This window comes from Bidens hawaiensis, unplaced genomic scaffold (assembly GCF_021521415.1).
Source record: "Bidens hawaiensis isolate Kalapana, Puna unplaced genomic scaffold, B.hawaiensis_p1.1 tig00044923_1, whole genome shotgun sequence".
NCBI classification, from domain to species: Eukaryota; Viridiplantae; Streptophyta; class Magnoliopsida; order Asterales; family Asteraceae; genus Bidens; species Bidens hawaiensis.
The window spans coordinates 20,331-43,806 of NW_027497997.1; the positions used below are offsets into that span (position 1 = coordinate 20,331).

At 36.3% G+C, this 23,476-nt stretch overlaps 5 protein-coding genes and 1 pseudogene across 5 annotated transcripts; all 6 read right to left on the reverse strand.

The window, feature by feature from the left end:
• Positions 1-209: 209 nt before the first annotated feature.
• Positions 210-3,620, reverse strand: LOC143595358 (pectinesterase-like). Its single transcript, XM_077074390.1, has 3 exons — positions 3,075-3,620; positions 2,026-2,527; positions 210-901 (listed from the first exon to the last, which is right to left on the reverse strand). The coding sequence occupies exons 1-3, from the start codon at positions 3,618-3,620 to the stop codon at positions 210-212; spliced, it is 1,740 nt and encodes a 579-aa protein (XP_076930505.1).
• A 1,578-nt stretch (positions 3,621-5,198) lies between these two features.
• On the reverse strand, positions 5,199-7,846 carry LOC143595347 (pectinesterase-like). The gene is made up of 2 exons (XM_077074381.1): positions 7,626-7,846; positions 5,199-5,890 (listed from the first exon to the last, which is right to left on the reverse strand). The coding sequence occupies exons 1-2, from the start codon at positions 7,714-7,716 to the stop codon at positions 5,199-5,201; spliced, it is 783 nt and encodes a 260-aa protein (XP_076930496.1). The 5' UTR covers positions 7,717-7,846.
• Positions 7,847-8,443: 597 nt separating this feature from the next.
• LOC143595348 (pectinesterase/pectinesterase inhibitor U1 pseudogene) lies at positions 8,444-9,029 on the reverse strand (annotated as a pseudogene).
• Positions 9,030-10,927: 1,898 nt separating this feature from the next.
• LOC143595349 (pectinesterase-like) lies at positions 10,928-14,339 on the reverse strand. The gene is made up of 3 exons (XM_077074383.1): positions 13,794-14,339; positions 12,744-13,245; positions 10,928-11,619 (listed from the first exon to the last, which is right to left on the reverse strand). Exons 1-3 carry the CDS (start codon positions 14,337-14,339, stop codon positions 10,928-10,930), a joined length of 1,740 nt encoding a protein of 579 aa, XP_076930498.1.
• A 1,578-nt stretch (positions 14,340-15,917) lies between these two features.
• LOC143595350 (pectinesterase-like) lies at positions 15,918-18,564 on the reverse strand. Its single transcript, XM_077074384.1, has 2 exons — positions 18,344-18,564; positions 15,918-16,609 (listed from the first exon to the last, which is right to left on the reverse strand). Exons 1-2 carry the CDS (start codon positions 18,432-18,434, stop codon positions 15,918-15,920), a joined length of 783 nt encoding a protein of 260 aa, XP_076930499.1. The 5' UTR covers positions 18,435-18,564.
• A 2,528-nt stretch (positions 18,565-21,092) lies between these two features.
• On the reverse strand, positions 21,093-21,953 carry LOC143595357 (F-box protein CPR1-like). Its single transcript, XM_077074389.1, has one exon. The coding sequence runs from the start codon at positions 21,951-21,953 to the stop codon at positions 21,093-21,095; it is 861 nt and encodes a 286-aa protein (XP_076930504.1).
• Between the last annotated feature and the right edge of the window lie 1,523 nt (positions 21,954-23,476).

Sequence of the window (23,476 nt, forward strand, 5' to 3'; positions counted from 1 at the left end):
TTTTTTACGATTTTCGGGCCTATCTAGGAGATCGGACCTGGGACCATCAACCCCCCACCCCCACCCCACCCAAATCAGAAACGCCCCTGGAAAAGAGTCTATATACATACTGCACTCAACAATAAACCATGAATTAACGTCAAATGCTTATTAGCAGAATGTCACAATAATTCAAACAATTTATTCGACACCAACGAAAACGTTACACGCTACAACCCGAGAGAGTAAGGAAAACCCGTGTTCTTTAACCAACTACCACCGTCAATAAAGCTTCCGGGGGTAAAACCTCGAGCTTCCGAAGCACTAGTAATCACCTTGAACCCCTTCCACTTCACTCTTTTTGACGTATCTGCCCCAGCCCCGTTGTTCTGATACTCGCCATAATACAATGTATTAATCGCAAAGTTCCCGTCCCAAGGAAACCATCCTTCCGGATGTATCACATCACTTATTGTCGTTTGCATTACAACCGTTCTCGAATATTCCTTCCACGGCCGCCCTAGGTACGTTGGAAAGTCTTTTTGTACCGGTTTTAAATCCGACGTGGCTCCAATTCTTGATTTTTGAATCACAATCCCAGTGTTTTGGTTTGGGTCGGTTCGGCCTTGGGCTGTGACCATGTTCTTTTGTTTTGGCCCGGGTTTGCGGGCATGGATGTCGCAATCTTGCAAAACGGCTGCAGCATTGCCGAAAATGAAGTCAACTGTGCCGGCTATGTAACAGTTGACATAAAACTGACGGTTGGTGTGGACATAAAGGGTGTCTTGGTATGCTATCATGCCACATCGGTAGAATGATGACTTGTCTGACCCGACCCGTAGGGCCACCGCTTGTTGGCCCGATGGTCCTGCTTTGTTTTCAAAGGTTATGTCACGTGCTAGGAATCCCTCACCCACAACAGCTGCTTGTACATATAAATAAGTGTGACATTAGTATGACAATGATGCTTCATCAATCAAGATATAAATGTAGAATAGAAAAATCATTGCTAACTAAATTAGAAATCATTTTATTTGGTTTCAATGTTTCATTTCTTATTATGGTTGATAAAAAATATAAAATGTTCAAGCATAAGGTTGCTTTAAAAATTAAAAAAATCAAACTTAAACGATCATTATAACAAAAAAAATGCTGGACATTCCACAAAACACTCAAACGAGCGTTTTGACACAAAACAAAAAAAAAAAATTTGAAACTTATCTAATTTCATATAAAAAAATTCAGACCATCGTTTTGACAAAAAAAAAAAAAAGAAAGAAAAGAAAAGAAAAGAAAAAGTCAAACTTTGAAAATTATTGGTTAGAATAACCATCTAAAAAATGTCCGGATGACCTTTCTGACCATAATCGATCATTTTAACAAAAAAATGTTGGACGTTCCACAAAACACCCAGACGAGCGTTTTGACAAAACAACATCATACTTTGAAAATTATCTAATTTCATGTAAAAAATGCAGACGATCGTTTTGACCAAAAAAACTAGAAAAGAAAAAAGAAGTCAAACATTGAAAATTATTGGTTAGAGTAACCGTCTGAAAAATGTCTGGATGACGTTTCTGGCCATATGGGAGTTAGACTTTGAAAATTATGATTAATAAATAACGTTTAAGCATATGGGTTGTGTTATAGCTGCATGTCTACATCATCCACAGACGGTTGTTTTGACCATAAAAGTCAGGCAATCTACAAAACAATCAGATAGTCATTTCGAAAGAAAAAAAAAGTCAAACTTTGAAAATTATTTGATTTCACATCGTAAAGTTAGACGGTTGTGTTGCCAAAAAATAATAAAAAAAAAATCAAACTTTGAAAATTATTGGTCAGAACAACCATCTAAACAATATCCGGACTGCCGTTCTGACATAAAAGGAGTCAAACTTTGAATATTATAGTTTAAAACGGCATTTGGCCAGAATCTGAAGTTCTGAATCACCATTCTAACCTAGACAGTCAAACTTGATAAACTTTTGTTTTAAACAGTGTAGGATTAAATGCCAGATGGCTATACGCTAAGCAACTACTGACCAACAGTAGCCGAATTGAAGGTGGTACTACCGCCCGCAACGCTTCTGCTTGCCGTGACAATCGTTCTACTTTGTCCAGCACCCAAAAACATCAAGTTCCACTTATTACTCGGGACCTCAACGTTTTCTCGGTACACCCCTGCCGCTATTCCAATAACATGTCGTTTTGAGCTTCTAGTTGGAGCAGCCGCAACGGCTGCAGAAATCGTTCTAAAGTTGCCACTACCGTCCGCAGCCACAGTCACATCAGGTTTCACAGTCCCAGACTGCAACAATCTTCTATCGCCTGCGGACAACCACTCGGGCCAGTTTTCAGCATTGTTTTCATTCATTAATTTTCTTGTTTTTGTCTTGAATTGGTCTGCATTGTCTGTATCAGTCAAGTTTTTTATCAAGGCCAAAGAATTGCTGCACATCTTCCCGGCATTGGTCTCACCGTCAATTATTGATTCGCGCAGGGTCCTTTCGTGTTTGTCATGGGAGAATCCATCAATGCATGTTTCCTGATAATAGAATTGGTTAGCAAAGAATGGAAAAAAAATAATTATGATATTATTTATTTTTTTTGTTTTTTTTACTAACAGCAAATTTTTCGCCCCGAAATCCCATAACCTTGCTAGGATTGGAACCGCCGTTTAAGGGTGTGCACAGTTCAGTTTGGGTCAGTTTTCGATTAATACAAAACCAAAATTTTAAAACCGTTCGGTTTTGGTTTGAGTTCAGTTCAGTTTTGATTTTTCTGGTTTTGTCATTTGAGCTTGAAAATTTTGCACTGGAAATAAAGAATTTGTGTCTAAATCATTTTGTTATTAGTTTAATAACTAATTTATTATTTTACATGTGGAATAAAATATTTGACTTGCACGTTTATTAAATTCTTATAAATTATTTAAAAAAAGTAAAAATGAAAATTTATAAATCAGGTTCGGTTCCGTTTTTTGGTTTTTTATTACACGCAAAACTAAAACCGAACCATAAGTTTAGTTTTTTACAAAAAAATAAAACCAAATTGCTAGACCAATAGGTCATGGGTATTATTTTTGTACTTACCTGGTTGGTTATAGTGGTGCTCATAAGAGTAATTATGTCCTCAACATGTCGGCGAGTTCCTTTTTTCGTAGGATATGCCTTAAGGTAACCTATGACTTCGTCGAGCTCTTCCAATGTTTCGGACACCATCTCCAGACAATCATGAAGAGCGATTTTCCCACGTTTCGTGAGATTCGTCCTAGCTGTAAGACCCTTTATTATCAAGTGGTTTGTTTGGATTCTCTCTTTTGTTTTATTAATAGCCAGTTCAATGAAATCTTTCGACGTTTTGACCTTTTCAGTAATATCAGGGTCGCTAGAAAGCGTGGTGTAGCATAATTCGGGGTGGAGAGTGACACTACATGATGATTTCACAATGGTGTGAGCAGTTGATGCTCTTAAGTTGTCGTACGTAGAGCTAGAGGACTTGGAGTTATTAACTCCAGCCACAATGCTGATAACAGCCGCGATAAGTGCGATAAGTAGGAATGTAGCAAAAACTGTTAAGAAGATCTTTTTCTTCTTGCTGGAATCCGGCATTACTCCGGAGAAGAGTTGCTTGAACATTGCTAATTTTGTGTGTGGTGGAGCCTAAGGAGTGAATGAATTTGTGTGGGTACTCGTGAATAGTAATAGGAGCTAATGGTTTTTGGTTGTTTGCATTGATGGATATTTGCATTTGGGCATGTTTTTTGTGTGGCTTCTCATTGCCACAATAATTTGAGTCATTGAAAAATATGAAAATGTTATGAACACCGACACTTTTGTGTGTATGACACATTTTCATTATTGTCACCAACACCGACACTTTTTTGTGTATGACACATTTTCATTATTGTCATCAATTATTAACTCTTGTCCCCTCCTCCCAATAGTATATAGAACAGTTCTTTTGATATTATAAATACCATGTATCTTGATAGATTTAATGCATTAGTAAAAGTTTATATTCTTATATTTTCCTTATTCCATTGTTTCTTGTTAACTCCAAGTCTCATATATTACTCTTATAAGCTTGTTATAGTTAGGGCTAATATTATAACAGAAAACCCTTTTTTATCGTATTATCAAAAGCTTACAAGTTTTCATTTTCGCTATAATTGCTACAAATTTTGTATTGTATTTATTTGAGGTGAGAAACTGTTACACCTAATTCATAAGGTTCCATATGAGTCGTATAGGAGCATCTGCCACATTTTAAACACGGGCTGTATGAGTAACCTTGGTTTTTACCACCTTTAATGTTATGCAAGTTGTACAAAGGAACCTATTTCGTGATTTTGTCCAACTTGTAACTACGATATATGCTAGTCAACCTAGAAAATCGTGGTTTACTTGTGCATACAACTACAGTGAGAATTTGTTATGCGTGCACTTATTGCTTGAATGCTGTTTAGTTAAACTACTATATGCATCAAGTTTTTTCACGTCAAAAAGAGTTTTAAGTGGCATGTATCTCGGTTTTGAAAATAGTTCATTTGTGTTCGCATGTTTCGAGTCTCAAAGCCTCGTTTTAGGGTCTTTTTCCTTGGTAACGCCTACCAAAAATCTAAGTCTATCATTTTATAACAAGTTCGTGTCTACAATCAGTTCGTAAACCTTAAGAAGTTTAATTATTTACTTTTATTTTAACGAGCCGTTTACCTCGAGCTTCGAATGTACCAAGCTTATCAATATGGGTTTTACCGCCAAAACCAATCTTTTCCAATTTCTTCAATCAGTAGCTTTGTTTAAAGAGAGGTTCGGTCATGCGCTTTTGAAGACAACTAAAAATCAATGTCTAATTTGTAGCAGGTGTCGCTCTCTGGTTGTTTGGATGGTGGGCACACCATAATGTTCATGATTTTTTGAGCCAAAAGGCGGCGTCTAAGCCTTAGCCATCTCAATTGACGGAGCTAATGTGGCGTCTTAAAGTTGGCTGAAATTAAAAGAACTAGTATTTGGTAGGCTCATGGGTTGTTTCGAACCCACCATCTAAGCCATTAAGAGGCTGGCTGATTAAGAGGCTCCATTCAACACACAAGATGGGGGCAAAAAACATTTTCCTACACACACAACACACTTTAAATACTTAACAATAATCCATGAATTAATGTCAAATGTTTATTATCACAATGTAACAACAATTATTTGACATACACAACATCACAACCCAAGAGTGAAAGGAAAACCTGTACTCCCTAACCAATCACCACCGAAAATAAAATTCCCAACGGTAAATCCTTGAGCTTCTGAAACATTCGTAATCACCCGGTACCCGGGCCACGTCACTCTGCTAGTCGTATTCGCCCCCACCCCAGTATTTTGATACTCACCATAATACAATGTAGCAAGCGCAAAATCCCCATCCCATGGGAACCATCCCGCGGGGTTTATTACATCACTTATATCCGTTTGCATCACAACAGTTCTCGAAAAGTTACGCCAAGGACGCCCTAGGTACGACGAAAAGTTTGCTTGCACCGCTTGTAAATCGGAAGTGGCTCCAATTGTTGATCTTTGAATCACAATCCCCGTGTTTTGGTTTGGGTCGCTTCGGCCTTGGGCCGTGACCATGTTCCTTTGCCTTGGGTTTGGTCTACGGGCACGGATGTCACAATTTTGCAAAACGGCTGCAGCATTGCCGAAAATGAAGTCAACTGTGCCAGCTATGTAACAGTTGACATAAAACTGACGGTTTGAGTGGACATAAAGAGTGTCTTGGTATGCTATCATACCACATCGGTAGAATGCTGAGAGATCTGATCCGACTCGTAGGGCCACTGCTTGTTGCCCGTTCGGTCCTGCTGTGTTTTGAAAGGTTATATCGCGGGCTAGGAATCCAGAGCCCACCGCGGCTACATATAGACATGATTAGGTGTGAGATTAGTGTCAATAACGATGTTTTAACAATATGAGTAAAATATTTATAGAGAAAATGAAATCTTTGTCAAGGTTTAAATGCATAATGAAAAAAAAACATTTTTATATAATAGATTTGCTTCATTCAAATTGACTACTTTGGAATTTTGGATTTTCATAGGTGGTTTAGAGTTATGCTAACTTACTATGTAACTAGTTAGTTTGCGACTAATAGGAGTGAAGTCGAAGAATATGTTTGTGTGGCTAGTATAAGCTGGCTACGTATTACGGGAGGTGTGGAATGACCACGTAAACGCTACGTATACATCACATAAGCAATCGTGGGCTTAGCATTTCACATCAAAACATGTGATGTAGTGAGATAAAATGTGAAATGTAATGGAAAAATTGTTAGTCATGTTATTAATTAATAATAAATAAAAATTAAATAACAACCACCGACACCCACTACCAGCCTCACATCTGCTCCTTTCATGTCATGTTTTGTGTCCCAGCTGTTGGAGTGACAGGGCTTTGCTAAAACACATGTCCTAGTAAGCAAACTTATTTGATGACGTGTCAAACAACTTGGATAAAGAAATGAAATCTTGCAAAATCACATCAACTTAAACATAACATATGCAATTTATTCATTTAACTATCAATAAATAATATATCTAAGTTACTTTATATTACGAATTATTTAATGTTTATATTAAGGGGAAATCTTTAAAATAAACATTTTAACAACCGTCTTTCAACTTTACTCATGATTTTAACATAATACCTAAAATAGTCATTCTAATCCGTCGGATTTGATGGAAGCACCATAACTGCTGACAAATATCTACTTTGCAATATTAATCGAGAACGATTTATTATGCAAAACTTGATGTGATTTGTTAGTCAAAGTAGCAAACATTTTCAAAGATTCGATGTATCCATCCAACTGTCCAAGTTCACTAGCGTAGCAAACCAATCCAAAAAAAATTCCAAATTACTCTTAATCATTGATATAAAAAATATCAACCGGCTGAATTGGTAATACTGGATTTCACATATCAAGCTGATATTTTTAACCAGGTATGGTATTTTTGGACTGTTTGTTAGAATATCGAACTAACGGTTTTTTTTCCACCCTAAAATATCGGTGTTAAGCCCAAAAGATTTTTTATATTTTGCGACCCATAATTTTCAAAAATTACCTTTAACCCATAACTTTCAAAAATTACCGGTTCACCTGCTGAACCATTTTTTGGCCCAATCCAATATAATAAGTTAATTAAACCCTGGTTCTTAAAACATTGCTATTAATTATATTTTGTAAACATAACTAGAGGCGGGCAAATAAATCGGTTAACCGAATCGACCCGGAATTCGAACCGAAACCGATTAGCAGAAACCAGTTTGGAACCGAGTAAAACCGTAGGTTCGGAACCGGTTTGTAATTTTCTCCCCCAAAACCTGTTCCAACCCGGTTAACCGAACCGATACCAGCAAAAACCGGTCAAATCCCGAACCGAAACTGATCAAAACCCGAACCAAAACCGATCGTACATAGTCAAGAAACCAGTTTCAAGTTTCAACCTGAACCGAAACCGGCCATAAACCGGTTTTGACTTTTATTAACCAAATAGAACCGGTTTCAACCTGAACCGAATTTGAGTTTTAAACCGATTTGTACCCCTCTAAACATAACTATTTAACCATAATTAGTTAAATACCACTCACCGACAGTAGCAGAATTAAACGTAGTACTGTTGGCGGCAACACTTCTATTAGCAGTAATAAACGTTGTACTTCTTCCAGCACCCAAAAACATCAAGTTCTGTTTATTACTTGCAACATCCACATTTTCCCTATACACTCCTGCCGCTATTCCAATCACATATCTACTAGAACTTCGATTCGGAGCGGCCGCAACGGCTGCAGACACCGTTGTAAAGTCCCCACTGCCGCTATTCCAATCACATAGCTACACTACCCCATCTGATTTCACGTCGTCAAATGACACTATTCCACAAAACACTCAATCGGCCATTTTGGGAAAAAAAATTGAAAATTATTTGCCAGAATAATTCAAATGACAATATTCTACAAAACACTCAAACGGCCATTTTGACAAAAAAAAAAATAAATTAAAAATTGAAAATCATTGGCCATGTCATTTGAACAATATTCGAACGACTGCTTTGATTATAGAGGTCAATTTTTAAAAATTATTGGTCAGAACGACCGTTAGGCCAGAATCTGGACCTGACTGTAGACGATCAAACTTGAGAATTGAAAACCTTTGGTCAATACGACCGTTTGACCTCTACCCAGACGGTCAAATTTTAAAAATTATTGGTCAGAACGACCGATTGGTCAGATTCTGGACCTGACTGTAGACGGTCAAGCTTGAAAAATGAAAACCTTTGGTCAAAACGACCGTTTTGACCTCTATCCAGACGGTCAAATTTTAAAAATTATTGGTCAGAACAACCGTTTGGTTAGAATCTGGATCTGACTATAGACGGTCAAGCTTGAAAACTGAAAACCTTTGGTCAAAACGACCGTTTGACCTCTATCCAGACGGCCATTTGAACGATGTGGGATTAGATGTCTGACGGTATGTTAGTAGCTAACCCTTTGGGTATTTACCTGGTTGGTTATAGTAGTGCTCATAAGAGTAATTATGTCATCAACAAGCCGACGATTTCCATTTTTCCTATGATATGTTTTCAGGTGACCTATGACTTCGTCGAGCTCTTCCAATGTATCAGCTACCATCTCCAAACAATCCTGCAGAGCGATTTTCCCACGTGTCGTGAGATTCGTCCTAGCCGTAAGATTCTTTATGATCAAATGATTCTTTTGGATCCTATCTTTCGTTTGATTAATAGCCAGTTCGACCACATCTTTAGACGTTTTAAGTTTTCCAGTAATATCAGGGACGCTGGAAAGCGTGGAGTAGCATAATTCCGGATGGAGGGTGACACTACACGATGATTTCACGATGTCGTGAGTCGCTGATTCTCTTATGTTATCGGATGTAGCAGCCGCAATAAGCAGGATTGAAGCCAAAACTATGAAGAATATATATTTTTTCGTGACGGAATCCGGCATTACTCCAAGGAAGAGTTGCTTGATCATTGCTTGAATGGATTTGTAGGAGATATTGTGATCAATAGTTGGTGTTTGGCTGTTTGCATTTTTTATGTATATATGTAGTTGTACATGTTTTATTATATGTGGATCATCTTGTACCTACTATAGTTAGAATCATTGAAAAATATCCATAACAACAATAATGCTTTTAACTTATTATCATAAGCTTACAACTTTTCATTGTCACAATAATTCCTACAGATTTTTGTATTAAGCCTGCAAATAATTTTCAAATTATGAATATTATTTGAGGAGTAAAACATTAATTATATGTATGTCCTTGTAATAAATACTTTGAATTTTTATTCTACAAGGATATCGGATTTTAATAATTCAAACTTTGTCTTATTGACAGTGTTAAGCCAAACTTTAAAAATGTACCACAATAGTTCTACGTTTCAACCTATTGGCCGCCAACGAGCTTTTCATTAACTGGGTTGGGTCTCGTTAGTTTTTTTATGGCGTGGATGATGATGTGTACGATGATGTGACAAAAATAGTGATATGAACTGCTTATGTGGTAAAAAAATAATTTTAAATTAAAATTAAAATATTCTAACCAAAATAAATGAACGGAACTACTTTTCTAACAAAAATAAACGAATCGAACCACTTTTTTTTAACAAAAAGAAAGCGAATTGAACCAATTTTTTTAACAAAAATTAACGAACCAAGCAAATTTTTTTAACAAAACTAAACGAACTGAACAACTTTTTTAACAAAAATAAACGAGCAGAACAACTTTTTTTTAACAGAAATCAACAAACCGAACCACTCTTCTTTTGATCTCATAGATATGATACCTTACTTACCTTAACTATCTAAGTCATTGCATGAATCGAGGAAGATTATAAAAATATACTTGCATTTTTGTGCTGGTGTGCTTAATATTATATGTTTTTGTTTTACTTTTCCGACAATATTTGATTTCAATTTTAAAATCCTATAGCGTTCTCTTTGTTCATCTATTTTGTTTGCTCAGTTTTACCTCGGATATACATATACTCTTTTGTTGCGAAGCTTCTTGCATTACACGGATATTGAAATTACGAGTCTTTGATCGCATCATCGATAGATCTGACGTTATTCGTATACGTATTGCTGTCTTCCATAACATTCGTTATAGTACTGAAACTAAAAAAACAAAATTGACATTCGGTCAATTTACGTCGTATTCCTTGCTGTACAATAGCTAAACAAAGAAACCAAAAAAAAAAATGTCTGCAACCACTAAAGTGCTGTCAAGTGACCCAATATAAGGCCCTGAGACTTCAAAGTTATCTTTTATACTATACAATATATATAATAAAATGAACCGAACTGGTCCGATATTTATTGTGGGAGTGGATGACATAAAAAACAAATGTGTGTTAGGTCGCATTTACTAATATTTATTCGGGGCTGATGTGATACAAAGTTACGGGCTTCAATAAATTGGCAGGAGCCCACAAGAAAGGAGCATGGCCATCCGAGAATTGTTAAAATATTTCGAATCAAAGGCCAGTAAAAATATAAACCTTAAGTATAAAATATAAATTCGATAACCTAAATTAAAAAAAAAATAATATAATAGTAATTTTGATTTCTTTTATTAAAAATGGGTTGGTGTTGTTTCTTTTATTAAAAATACAGTTTTTTTTAAATATACATATATATATAAATATATAGTTTTTCTTTTTTACGATTTTCGGGCCTATCTAGGAGATCGGACCTGGGACCATCAACCCCCCACCCCCACCCCACCCAAATCAGAAACGCCCCTGGAAAAGAGTCTATATACATACTGCACTCAACAATAAACCATCAATTAATGTCAAATGCTTATTAGCAGAATGTCACAATAATTCAAACAATTTATTCGACACCAACGAAAATGTTACACGCTACAACCCGAGAGAGTAAGGAAAACCCGTGTTCTTTAACCAACTACCACCGTCAATAAAGCTTCCGGGGGTAAAACCTCGAGCTTCCGAAGCACTAGTAATCACCTTGAACCCCTTCCACTTCACTCTTTTTGACGTATCTGCCCCAGCCCCGTTGTTCTGATACTCGCCATAATACAATGTATTAATCGCAAAGTTCCCGTCCCAAGGAAACCATCCTTCCGGATGTATCACATCACTTATTGTCGTTTGCATTACAACCGTTCTCGAATATTCCTTCCACGGCCGCCCTAGGTACGTTGGAAAGTCTTTTTGTACCGGTTTTAAATCCGACGTGGCTCCAATTCTTGATTTTTGAATCACAATCCCAGTGTTTTGGTTTGGGTCGGTTCGGCCTTGGGCTGTGACCATGTTCTTTTGTTTTGGCCCGGGTTTGCGGGCATGGATGTCGCAATCTTGCAAAACGGCTGCAGCATTGCCGAAAATGAAGTCAACTGTGCCGGCTATGTAACAGTTGACATAAAACTGACGGTTGGTGTGGACATAAAGGGTGTCTTGGTATGCTATCATGCCACATCGGTAGAATGATGACTTGTCTGACCCGACCCGTAGGGCCACCGCTTGTTGGCCCGATGGTCCTGCTTTGTTTTCAAAGGTTATGTCACGTGCTAGGAATCCCTCACCCACAACAGCTGCTTGTACATATAAATAAGTGTGACATTAGTATGACAATGATGCTTCATCAATCAAGATATAAATGTAGAATAGAAAAATCATTGCTAACTAAATTAGAAATCATTTTATTTGGTTTCAATGTTTCATTTCTTATTATGGTTGATAAAAAATATAAAATGTTCAAGCATAAGGTTGCTTTAAAAATTAAAAAAATCAAACTTAAACGATCATTATAACAAAAAAAATGCTGGACATTCCACAAAACACTCAAACGAGCGTTTTGACACAAAACAAAAAAAAAAAATTTGAAACTTATCTAATTTCATATAAAAAAATTCAGACCATCGTTTTGACAAAAAAAAAAAAAAGAAAGAAAAGAAAAGAAAAGAAAAAGTCAAACTTTGAAAATTATTGGTTAGAATAACCATCTAAAAAATGTCCGGATGACCTTTCTGACCATAATCGATCATTTTAACAAAAAAATGTTGGACGTTCCACAAAACACCCAGACGAGCGTTTTGACAAAACAACATCATACTTTGAAAATTATCTAATTTCATGTAAAAAATGCAGACGATCGTTTTGACCAAAAAAACTAGAAAAGAAAAAAGAAGTCAAACATTGAAAATTATTGGTTAGAGTAACCGTCTGAAAAATGTCTGGATGACGTTTCTGGCCATATGGGAGTTAGACTTTGAAAATTATGATTAATAAATAACGTTTAAGCATATGGGTTGTGTTATAGCTGCATGTCTACATCATCCACAGACGGTTGTTTTGACCATAAAAGTCAGGCAATCTACAAAACAATCAGATAGTCATTTCGAAAGAAAAAAAAAGTCAAACTTTGAAAATTATTTGATTTCACATCGTAAAGTTAGACGGTTGTGTTGCCAAAAAATAATAAAAAAAAAATCAAACTTTGAAAATTATTGGTCAGAACAACCATCTAAACAATATCCGGACTGCCGTTCTGACATAAAAGGAGTCAAACTTTGAATATTATAGTTTAAAACGGCATTTGGCCAGAATCTGAAGTTCTGAATCACCATTCTAACCTAGACAGTCAAACTTGATAAACTTTTGTTTTAAACAGTGTAGGATTAAATGCCAGATGGCTATACGCTAAGCAACTACTGACCAACAGTAGCCGAATTGAAGGTGGTACTACCGCCCGCAACGCTTCTGCTTGCCGTGACAATCGTTCTACTTTGTCCAGCACCCAAAAACATCAAGTTCCACTTATTACTCGGGACCTCAACGTTTTCTCGGTACACCCCTGCCGCTATTCCAATAACATGTCGTTTTGAGCTTCTAGTTGGAGCAGCCGCAACGGCTGCAGAAATCGTTCTAAAGTTGCCACTACCGTCCGCAGCCACAGTCACATCAGGTTTCACAGTCCCAGACTGCAACAATCTTCTATCGCCTGCGGACAACCACTCGGGCCAGTTTTCAGCATTGTTTTCATTCATTAATTTTCTTGTTTTTGTCTTGAATTGGTCTGCATTGTCTGTATCAGTCAAGTTTTTTATCAAGGCCAAAGAATTGCTGCACATCTTCCCGGCATTGGTCTCACCGTCAATTATTGATTCGCGCAGGGTCCTTTCGTGTTTGTCATGGGAGAATCCATCAATGCATGTTTCCTGATAATAGAATTGGTTAGCAAAGAATGGAAAAAAAATAATTATGATATTATTTATTTTTTTTTGTTTTTTTTACTAACAGCAAATTTTTCGCCCCGAAATCCCATAACCTTGCTAGGATTGGAACCGCCGTTTAAGGGTGTGCACAGTTCAGTTTGGGTCAGTTTTCGATTAATACAAAACCAAAATTTTAAAACCGTTCGGTTTTGGTTTGAGTTCAGTTCAGTTTTGATTTTTCTGGTTTTGTCATTTGAGCTTGAAAATTTTGCACTGGAAATAAAGAATTTGTGTCTAAATCATTTTGTTATTAGTTTAATAACTAATTTATTATTTTACATGTGGAATAAAATATTTGACTTGCACGTTTATTAAATTCTTATAAATTATTTAAAAAAAGTAAAAATGAAAATTTATAAATCAGGTTCGGTTCCGTTTTTTGGTTTTTTATTACATGCAAAACTAAAACCGAACCATAAGTTTAGTTTTTTACAAAAAAATAAAACCAAATTGCTAGACCAATAGGTCATGGGTATTATTTTTGTACTTACCTGGTTGGTTATAGTGGTGCTCATAAGAGTAATTATGTCCTCAACATGTCGGCGAGTTCCTTTTTTCGTAGGATATGCCTTAAGGTAACCTATGACTTCGTCGAGCTCTTCCAATGTTTCGGACACCATCTCCAGACAATCATGAAGAGCGATTTTCCCACGTTTCGTGAGATTCGTCCTAGCTGTAAGACCCTTTATTATCAAGTGGTTTGTTTGGACTCTCTCTTTTGTTTTATTAATAGCTAGTTCAATGAAATCTTTCGACGTTTTGACCTTTTCAGTAATATCAGGGTCGCTAGAAAGCGTGGTGTAGCATAATTCGGGGTGGAGAGTGACACTACATGATGATTTCACAATGGTGTGAGCAGTTGATGCTCTTAAGTTGTCGTACGTAGAGCTAGAGGACTTGGAGTTATTAACTCCAGCCACAATGCTGATAACAGCCGCGATAAGTGCGATAAGTAGGAATGTAGCAAAAACTGTTAAGAAGATCTTTTTCTTCTTGCTGGAATCCGGCATTACTCCGGAGAAGAGTTGCTTGAACATTGCTAATTTTGTGTGTGGTGGAGCCTAAGGAGTGAATGAATTTGTGTGGGTACTCGTGAATAGTAATAGGAGCTAATGGTTTTTGGTTGTTTGCATTGATGGATATTTGCATTTGGGCATGTTTTTTGTGTGGCTTCTCATTGCCACAATAATTTGAGTCATTGAAAAATATGAAAATGTTATGAACACCGACACTTTTGTGTGTATGACACATTTTCATTATTGTCACCAACACCGACACTTTTTTGTGTATGACACATTTTCATTATTGTCATCAATTATTAACTCTTGTCCCCTCCTCCCAATAGTATATAGAACAGTTCTTTTGATATTATAAATACCATGTATCTTGATAGATTTAATGCATTAGTAAAAGTTTATATTCTTATATTTTCCTTATTCCATTGTTTCTTGTTAACTCCAAGTCTCATATATTACTCTTATAAGCTTGTTATAGTTAGGGCTAATATTATAACAGAAAACCCTTTTTTATCGTATTATCAAAAGCTTACAAGTTTTCATTTTCGCTATAATTGCTACAAATTTTGTATTGTATTTATTTGAGGTGAGAAACTGTTACACCTAATTCATAAGGTTCCATATGAGTCGTATAGGAGCATCTGCCACATTTTAAACACGGGCTGTATGAGTAACCTTGGTTTTTACCACCTTTAATGTTATGCAAGTTGTACAAAGGAACCTATTTCGTGATTTTGTCCAACTTGTAACTACGATATATGCTAGTCAACCTAGAAAATCGTGGTTTACTTGTGCATACAACTACAGTGAGAATTTGTTATGCGTGCACTTATTGCTTGAATGCTGTTTAGTTAAACTACTATATGCATCAAGTTTTTTCACGTCAAAAAGAGTTTTAAGTGGCATGTATCTCGGTTTTGAAAATAGTTCATTTGTGTTCGCATGTTTCGAGTCTCAAAGCCTCGTTTTAGGGTCTTTTTCCTTGGTAACGCCTACCAAAAATCTAAGTCTATCATTTTATAACAAGTTCGTGTCTACAATCAGTTCGTAAACCTTAAGAAGTTTAATTATTTACTTTTATTTTAACGAGCCGTTTACCTCGAGCTTCGAATGTACCAAGCTTATCAATATGGGTTTTACCGCCAAAACCAATCTTTTCCAATTTCTTCAATCAGTAGCTTTGTTTAAAGAGAGGTTCGGTCATGCGCTTTTGAAGACAACTAAAAATCAATGTCTAATTTGTAGCAGGTGTCGCTCTCTGGTTGTTTGGATGGTGGGCACACCATAATGTTCATGATTTTTTGAGCCAAAAGGCGGCGTCTAAGCCTTAGCCATCTCAATTGACGGAGCTAATGTGGCGTCTTAAAGTTGGCTGAAATTAAAAGAACTAGTATTTGGTAGGCTCATGGGTTGTTTCGAACCCACCATCTAAGCCATTAAGAGGCTGGCTGATTAAGAGGCTCCATTCAACACACAAGATGGGGGCAAAAAACATTTTCCTACACACACAACACACTTTAAATACTTAACAATAATCCATGAATTAATGTCAAATGTTTATTATCACAATGTAACAACAATTATTTGACATACACAACATCACAACCCAAGAGTGAAAGGAAAACCTGTACTCCCTAACCAATCACCACCGAAAATAAAATTCCCAACGGTAAATCCTTGAGCTTCTGAAACATTCGTAATCACCCGGTACCCGGGCCACGTCACTCTGCTAGTCGTATTCGCCCCCACCCCAGTATTTTGATACTCACCATAATACAATGTAGCAAGCGCAAAATCCCCATCCCATGGGAACCATCCCGCGGGGTTTATTACATCACTTATATCCGTTTGCATCACAACAGTTCTCGAAAAGTTACGCCAAGGACGCCCTAGGTACGACGAAAAGTTTGCTTGCACCGCTTGTAAATCGGAAGTGGCTCCAATTGTTGATCTTTGAATCACAATCCCCGTGTTTTGGTTTGGGTCGCTTCGGCCTTGGGCCGTGACCATGTTCCTTTGCCTTGGGTTTGGTCTACGGGCACGGATGTCACAATTTTGCAAAACGGCTGCAGCATTGCCGAAAATGAAGTCAACTGTGCCAGCTATGTAACAGTTGACATAAAACTGACGGTTTGAGTGGACATAAAGAGTGTCTTGGTATGCTATCATACCACATCGGTAGAATGCTGAGAGATCTGATCCGACTCGTAGGGCCACTGCTTGTTGCCCGTTCGGTCCTGCTGTGTTTTGAAAGGTTATATCGCGGGCTAGGAATCCAGAGCCCACCGCGGCTACATATAGACATGATTAGGTGTGAGATTAGTGTCAATAACGATGTTTTAACAATATGAGTAAAATATTTATAGAGAAAATGAAATCTTTGTCAAGGTTTAAATGCATAATGAAAAAAAACATTTTTATATAATAGATTTGCTTCATTCAAATTGACTACTTTGGAATTTTGGATTTTCATAGGTGGTTTAGAGTTATGCTAACTTACTATGTAACTAGTTAGTTTGCGACTAATAGGAGTGAAGTCGAAGAATATGTTTGTGTGGCTAGTATAAGCTGGCTACGTATTACGGGAGGTGTGGAATGACCACGTAAACGCTACGTATACATCACATAAGCAATCGTGGGCTTAGCATTTCACATCAAAACATGTGATGTAGTGAGATAAAATGTGAAATGTAATGGAAAAATTGTTAGTCATGTTATTAATTAATAATAAATAAAAATTAAATAACAACCACCGACACCCACTACCAGCCTCACATCTGCTCCTTTCATGTCATGTTTTGTGTCCCAGCTGTTGGAGTGACAGGGCTTTGCTAAAACACATGTCCTAGTAAGCAAACTTATTTGATGACGTGTCAAACAACTTGGATAAAGAAATGAAATCTTGCAAAATCACATCAACTTAAACATAACATATGCAATTTATTCATTTAACTATCAATAAATAATATATCTAAGTTACTTTATATTACGAATTATTTAATGTTTATATTAAGGGGAAATCTTTAAAATAAACATTTTAACAACCGTCTTTCAACTTTACTCATGATTTTAACATAATACCTAAAATAGTCATTCTAATCCGTCGGATTTGATGGAAGCACCATAACTGCTGACAAATATCTACTTTGCAATATTAATCGAGAACGATTTATTATGCAAAACTTGATGTGATTTGTTAGTCAAAGTAGCAAACATTTTCAAAGATTCGATGTATCCATCCAACTGTCCAAGTTCACTAGCGTAGCAAACCAATCCAAAAAAAATTCCAAATTACTCTTAATCATTGATATAAAAAATATCAACCGGCTGAATTGGTAATACTGGATTTCACATATCAAGCTGATATTTTTAACCAGGTATGGTATTTTTGGACTGTTTGTTAGAATATCGAACTAACGGTTTTTTTTCCACCCTAAAATATCGGTGTTAAGCCCAAAAGATTTTTTATATTTTGCGACCCATAATTTTCAAAAATTACCTTTAACCCATAACTTTCAAAAATTACCGGTTCACCTGCTGAACCATTTTTTGGCCCAATCCAATATAATAAGTTAATTAAACCCTGGTTCTTAAAACATTGCTATTAATTATATTTTGTAAACATAACTAGAGGCGGGCAAATAAATCGGTTAACCGAATCGACCCGGAATTCGAACCGAAACCGATTAGCAGAAACCAGTTTGGAACCGAGTAAAACCGTAGGTTCGGAACCGGTTTGTAATTTTCTCCCCCAAAACCTGTTCCAACCCGGTTAACCGAACCGATACCAGCAAAAACCGGTCAAATCCCGAACCGAAACTGATCAAAACCCGAACCAAAACCGATCGTACATAGTCAAGAAACCAGTTTCAAGTTTCAACCTGAACCGAAACCGGCCATAAACCGGTTTTGACTTTTATTAACCAAATAGAACCGGTTTCAACCTGAACCGAATTTGAGTTTTAAACCGATTTGTACCCCTCTAAACATAACTATTTAACCATAATTAGTTAAATACCACTCACCGACAGTAGCAGAATTAAACGTAGTACTGTTGGCGGCAACACTTCTATTAGCAGTAATAAACGTTGTACTTCTTCCAGCACCCAAAAACATCAAGTTCTGTTTATTACTTGCAACATCCACATTTTCCCTATACACTCCTGCCGCTATTCCAATCACATATCTACTAGAACTTCGATTCGGAGCGGCCGCAACGGCTGCAGACACCGTTGTAAAGTCCCCACTGCCGCTATTCCAATCACATAGCTACACTACCCCATCTGATTTCACGTCGTCAAATGACACTATTCCACAAAACACTCAATCGGCCATTTTGGGAAAAAAAATTGAAAATTATTTGCCAGAATAATTCAAATGACAATATTCTACAAAACACTCAAACGGCCATTTTGACAAAAAAAAAAATAAATTAAAAATTGAAAATCATTGGCCATGTCATTTGAACAATATTCGAACGACTGCTTTGATTATAGAGGTCAATTTTTAAAAATTATTGGTCAGAACGACCGTTAGGCCAGAATCTGGACCTGACTGTATATTACTCTTATAAGCTTGTTATAGTTAGGGCTAATATTATAACAGAAAACCCTTTTTTAGCGTATTATCAAAAGCTTACAAGTTTTCATTTTCGCTATAATTGCTACAAATTTTGTATTGTATTTATTTGAGGTGAGAAACTGTTACACCTAATTCATAAGGTTCCATATGAGTCGTATAGGAGCATCTGCCACATTTTAAACACGGGCTGTATGAGTAACCTTGGTTTTTACCACCTTTATTGTTATGCAAGTTGTACAAAGGAACCTATTTCGTGATTTTGTCCAACTTGTAACTACGATATATGCTAGTCAACCTAGAAAATCGTGGTTTACTTGTGCATACAACTACAGTGAGAATTTGTTATACGTGCACTTATTGCTTGAATGCTGTTTAGTTAAACTACTATATGCATCAAGTTTTTTCACGTCAAAAAGAGTTTTAAGTGGCATGTATCTCGGTTTTGAAAATAGTTCATTTGTGTTCGCATGTTTCGAGTCTCAAAGCCTCGTTTTAGGGTCTTTTTCCTTGGTAACGCCTACCAAAAATCTAAGTCTATCATTTTATAACAAGTTCGTGTCTACAATCAGTTCGTAAACTTTAAGAAGTTTAATTATTTACTTTTATTTTAACGAGCCGTTTACCTCGAGCTTCGAATGTACCAAGCTTATCAATATGGGTTTTACCGCCAAAACCAATCTTTTCCAATTTCTTCAATCAGTAGCTTTGTTTAAAGAGAGGTTCGGTCATGCGCTTTTGAAGACAACTAAAAATCAATGTCTAATTTGTAGCAGGTGTCGCTCTCTGGTTGTTTGGATGGTGGGCACACCATAATGTTCATGATTTTTTGAGCCAAAAGGCGGCGTCTAAGCCTTAGCCATCTCAATTGACGGAGCTAATGTGGCGTCTTATAGTTGGCTGAAATTAAAAGAACTAGTATTTGGTAGGCTCATGGGTTGTTTCGAACCCACCATCTAAGCCATTAAGAGGCTGGCTGATTAAGAGGCTCCATTCAACACGTATGTAAATCTAACCAGATAAGAGGCTCCGAAACTGATTTAGAGAAGGTTTCCTTTTAGTGAACTAAACACACTTTGGTTTGACCGATTCAACGGTAAACAGTCCCTGAAAAGGAAGGACTATTTTGATTTTGATTTTTTTTTTATTAAAGTGACTATTTTGTTTGGTTATTTTGCATAAAATGTTGCTTTTGCTGGGTCCTAAGCCCAATGGGCCGCTGCAGTTTATTTCAGCTTGCCTAATTTTATTCTTTACTTCATATATATTGGTTTTGAACTTACAAGAGCATCGTCATGTTAGTCATATTTTATATTCCTTTATCCATTCCTTCTAACTAAGTTATTTTAGGGGCCGTTTGGCAGCCACTTAACAGTCATTAAGAGACTACCTCTTGGCTCATAATCTCTTAATGGTTAAAATGTTACCTCTTAACCATTCAGACTTAAGGCTATCTCTTAACCATTAAGAGATAGGCTCTTAGTAACTATGAGAACCTCTTTTCAGAAAACGTACGAGTCTTCACCACTGGTCTTCAAGTTGGCTAAAGCCAGAAATACAACAAAGACTAAATTCGAACATGCAATCTTTGCTAGAGGAACTCAAATATTTATGTCAACTTACTTTACCAAGTTATGTTAAATTGATAATTGAAAGGCCTAATAAACTCTTCACATTTCTAAACTGCTAGTTACATTCAAATTGAAAACGAACCACTTCAAGGTCAACAAAGCTAGAATCTTTTTAACCAAATATACAAAACTAAAAATCTGATGTGCTACTTAAATCAAAGCTGCACATAACTGCATTGATCCAAAACTTTTATGACTCTGCTTGTTCTGGATTGGATTAAATAATAATAATAATAATAATAAAATCATCAAGAATCCATTCAAACTTCCAAATAGTAGCAAAGTAGCTGACAGATTTAAAATCAAGTTCATGGAAATTTTCTTCCAAGAAAGACAAGCATTAATCTGTTTAAAGCAACAGGAAATTGCAATTCAAAATCAAAACTTAAAAAACATAAATTTAGTTCTGAAAACGCGGGGTGATGAAGGGCATACCAAATATAAAGTGATGAACGTTATGAAACCAGATCAGCTTGAAACTTGAGGGTGATCTTATATTGCACCTCAAACTTTATACTTTGCTTGTATCAATCCAAGGCCTTTTGTTCTTAACATTCCACTTAATTTAAAACACTGTTATAAACCTTAAGATCTTGCTGATCAAGCAAAAGTAGTGTTTCCGTGTAGGGATACGTTGAAAAAACCATACATCAAGATTATCTATGCGTTTTGAGTTGGGCTTGTAAACAGCAAGTTGTTCACAGCCATATGGCCCATATCTATTTGAAGTTTCAATTACAGGTTCACCACTCCTCCGAAATCCCACTACTATAGCATCTATTTCTGGTGTAATAGTGAATAGCTTTGTAAACGATTTTAAATCACCACCCCCCATCATCCATACATCGAGACCTGAATTTTCAAAATCATCTTCTTTTCCCATAACAAGAGACTCTCCTAGCTTATACATGGTCAGAGACCAAACAATATTTGTTAAACTATCTGGAAAGGTTATTTCTCTAAATTCTTCGCTCGTCATATCAAATGAAATCATCATATTATAATGAAACACTCCATCATCGGGACCCCTATCGGCAGCAGGCCAATAAAAAACTCCACCCACAATTACCTCATTATGGAGGACAAAATGAATTGATTTACGAGGGAGATTGCCATACGACCTTCTCCAAACCTCAGTGCTTAATGTAAAAATCTCAACCTCGGGAGGGTTGGAAGCTACGGTTTCCATACCCTTCGTCATGTAACGATCAACATATGTAACCTTGACAATCTTAAGGTCATTAGTCTTACGACAAACCCCAAAACCTATAGCACTTCCATAAATACGTCCTATGACATCAGGCACAACAATAGCAATAGCCTTTCTAATTGAAATATTCCAAAGAACAACTGTACCACCCTTCAGATAGCCATAGGAGTTAGTGCGGCAGTACAAACAGATCAAGCCGTCAGAGCAGCCGACCATCTCAGGCCTTGCAGCCTCTTAACCAACGTGGGAAGAGTCAGGGAAACTAATGTCTGTTGGTGTAAAGTGTCATCATCAATAAGTGAAACATATTTTTTCTTATAATCATAATCAGGGTAGTCATACTTTACTAGTAGATGATGCACCTGAGCGTGGTGGCCGTTGTAATGCTTAATAATAAAATCTGTGCTGCCGATGAGAGACTTCCATGTTTTGGAGACCGACCGGAATTGAATCAACGATTTGACAGGAAGCCTTTTGATGATTTCCTCTTCGATTTCGAGTGGTATGTTGTCTGACATTTTGATTTGTGATTATGGGATTTCTAGGGTTTACTTGTGTGTTGTGGCCGCTATATAAAATCAGATTTCCATTGAGGGCATCAACGAAAAAATAATCATATTTAATATCTTGTTAATTTTATATTTTTATTTAAGACAGTATTTGGAAAAAAAAAAACAAATTAAACTATTGTGCCATATTTTGCATGAGAATCAACACTCGGATTAGGCATTGTTAACATCACACCCTCATCTTGTTATCTTATGTGCTGATCCTGTGCGATACCAATTTGAAGGACTGGAATGACGAACAGTGGCGAAGCTTGGAATAAGACAACCGGGGGGGGCTCAGAATGTATACAAAATTTCATAAACGAAGAGGGCCATGCGCAAATATTCGGCCGAAAACGACTAAATTTACACTATGTATAAAAAATTTCTGCCAAAAAAGACTAAATTTTACCCTACGTATTAAAATTTTCAGCCGAAAACAGTTAAATTTACACTGCGTATAAAAAATTTCAGACGAAAACGGATAAATTTACTCTATCGCGTAAAAAAACAGGGGGGCCGGGTCTAAGCAACCTTCGCCATTGATGACGAATACGAAAAGTATAACAGTAGTACGAAAATTCTCAATGGGCAATTTGGTAAAGATCTAAACTTCAAGGGGTAATTTAGATTTCTTGTAGTCTTTCGTCTTATGTATAGAGAAATCTTTGAAAAGAAAAAGGTATATGCATGACCGAATTTGATAGCATTTCGTACTAATAAGGACGTGAGTGTTCTAGAATCTACATATTAAAATATGAGCATCATAGTTCAAATTTAGGATAAAACTTATCACTATTGGGCCTTGTATAACCCGGTTTATACGAATGAACCTGATCCTACTTTATATTTTTTAATTATTTGAATAGTTTTTATTTACTTAAATAACTAGTTTCTATATTTTTCACTCCTTTCGATATTATTCTCGAATATGTTTTTTAAAATGGCTATGTTTTTCATGTTTTTAATAAAATAACTAACGGGTAATCATCTGTGTTTTGCGGTGGGTCAATTTCACACAACATGTATACAAAAGCACATTAAAATAAAAGATAAAAAAAAAGCAAGTGTAAAGTCCATTGGGAATCGAAAACAAATACGGATGATTAAAAAACAAATGTTGTGCGAAAGGAGTGAAAAAACAAAAATTAGTAATCAAAAAGCGAGCGAAAACTACAAGTATTATGCGAA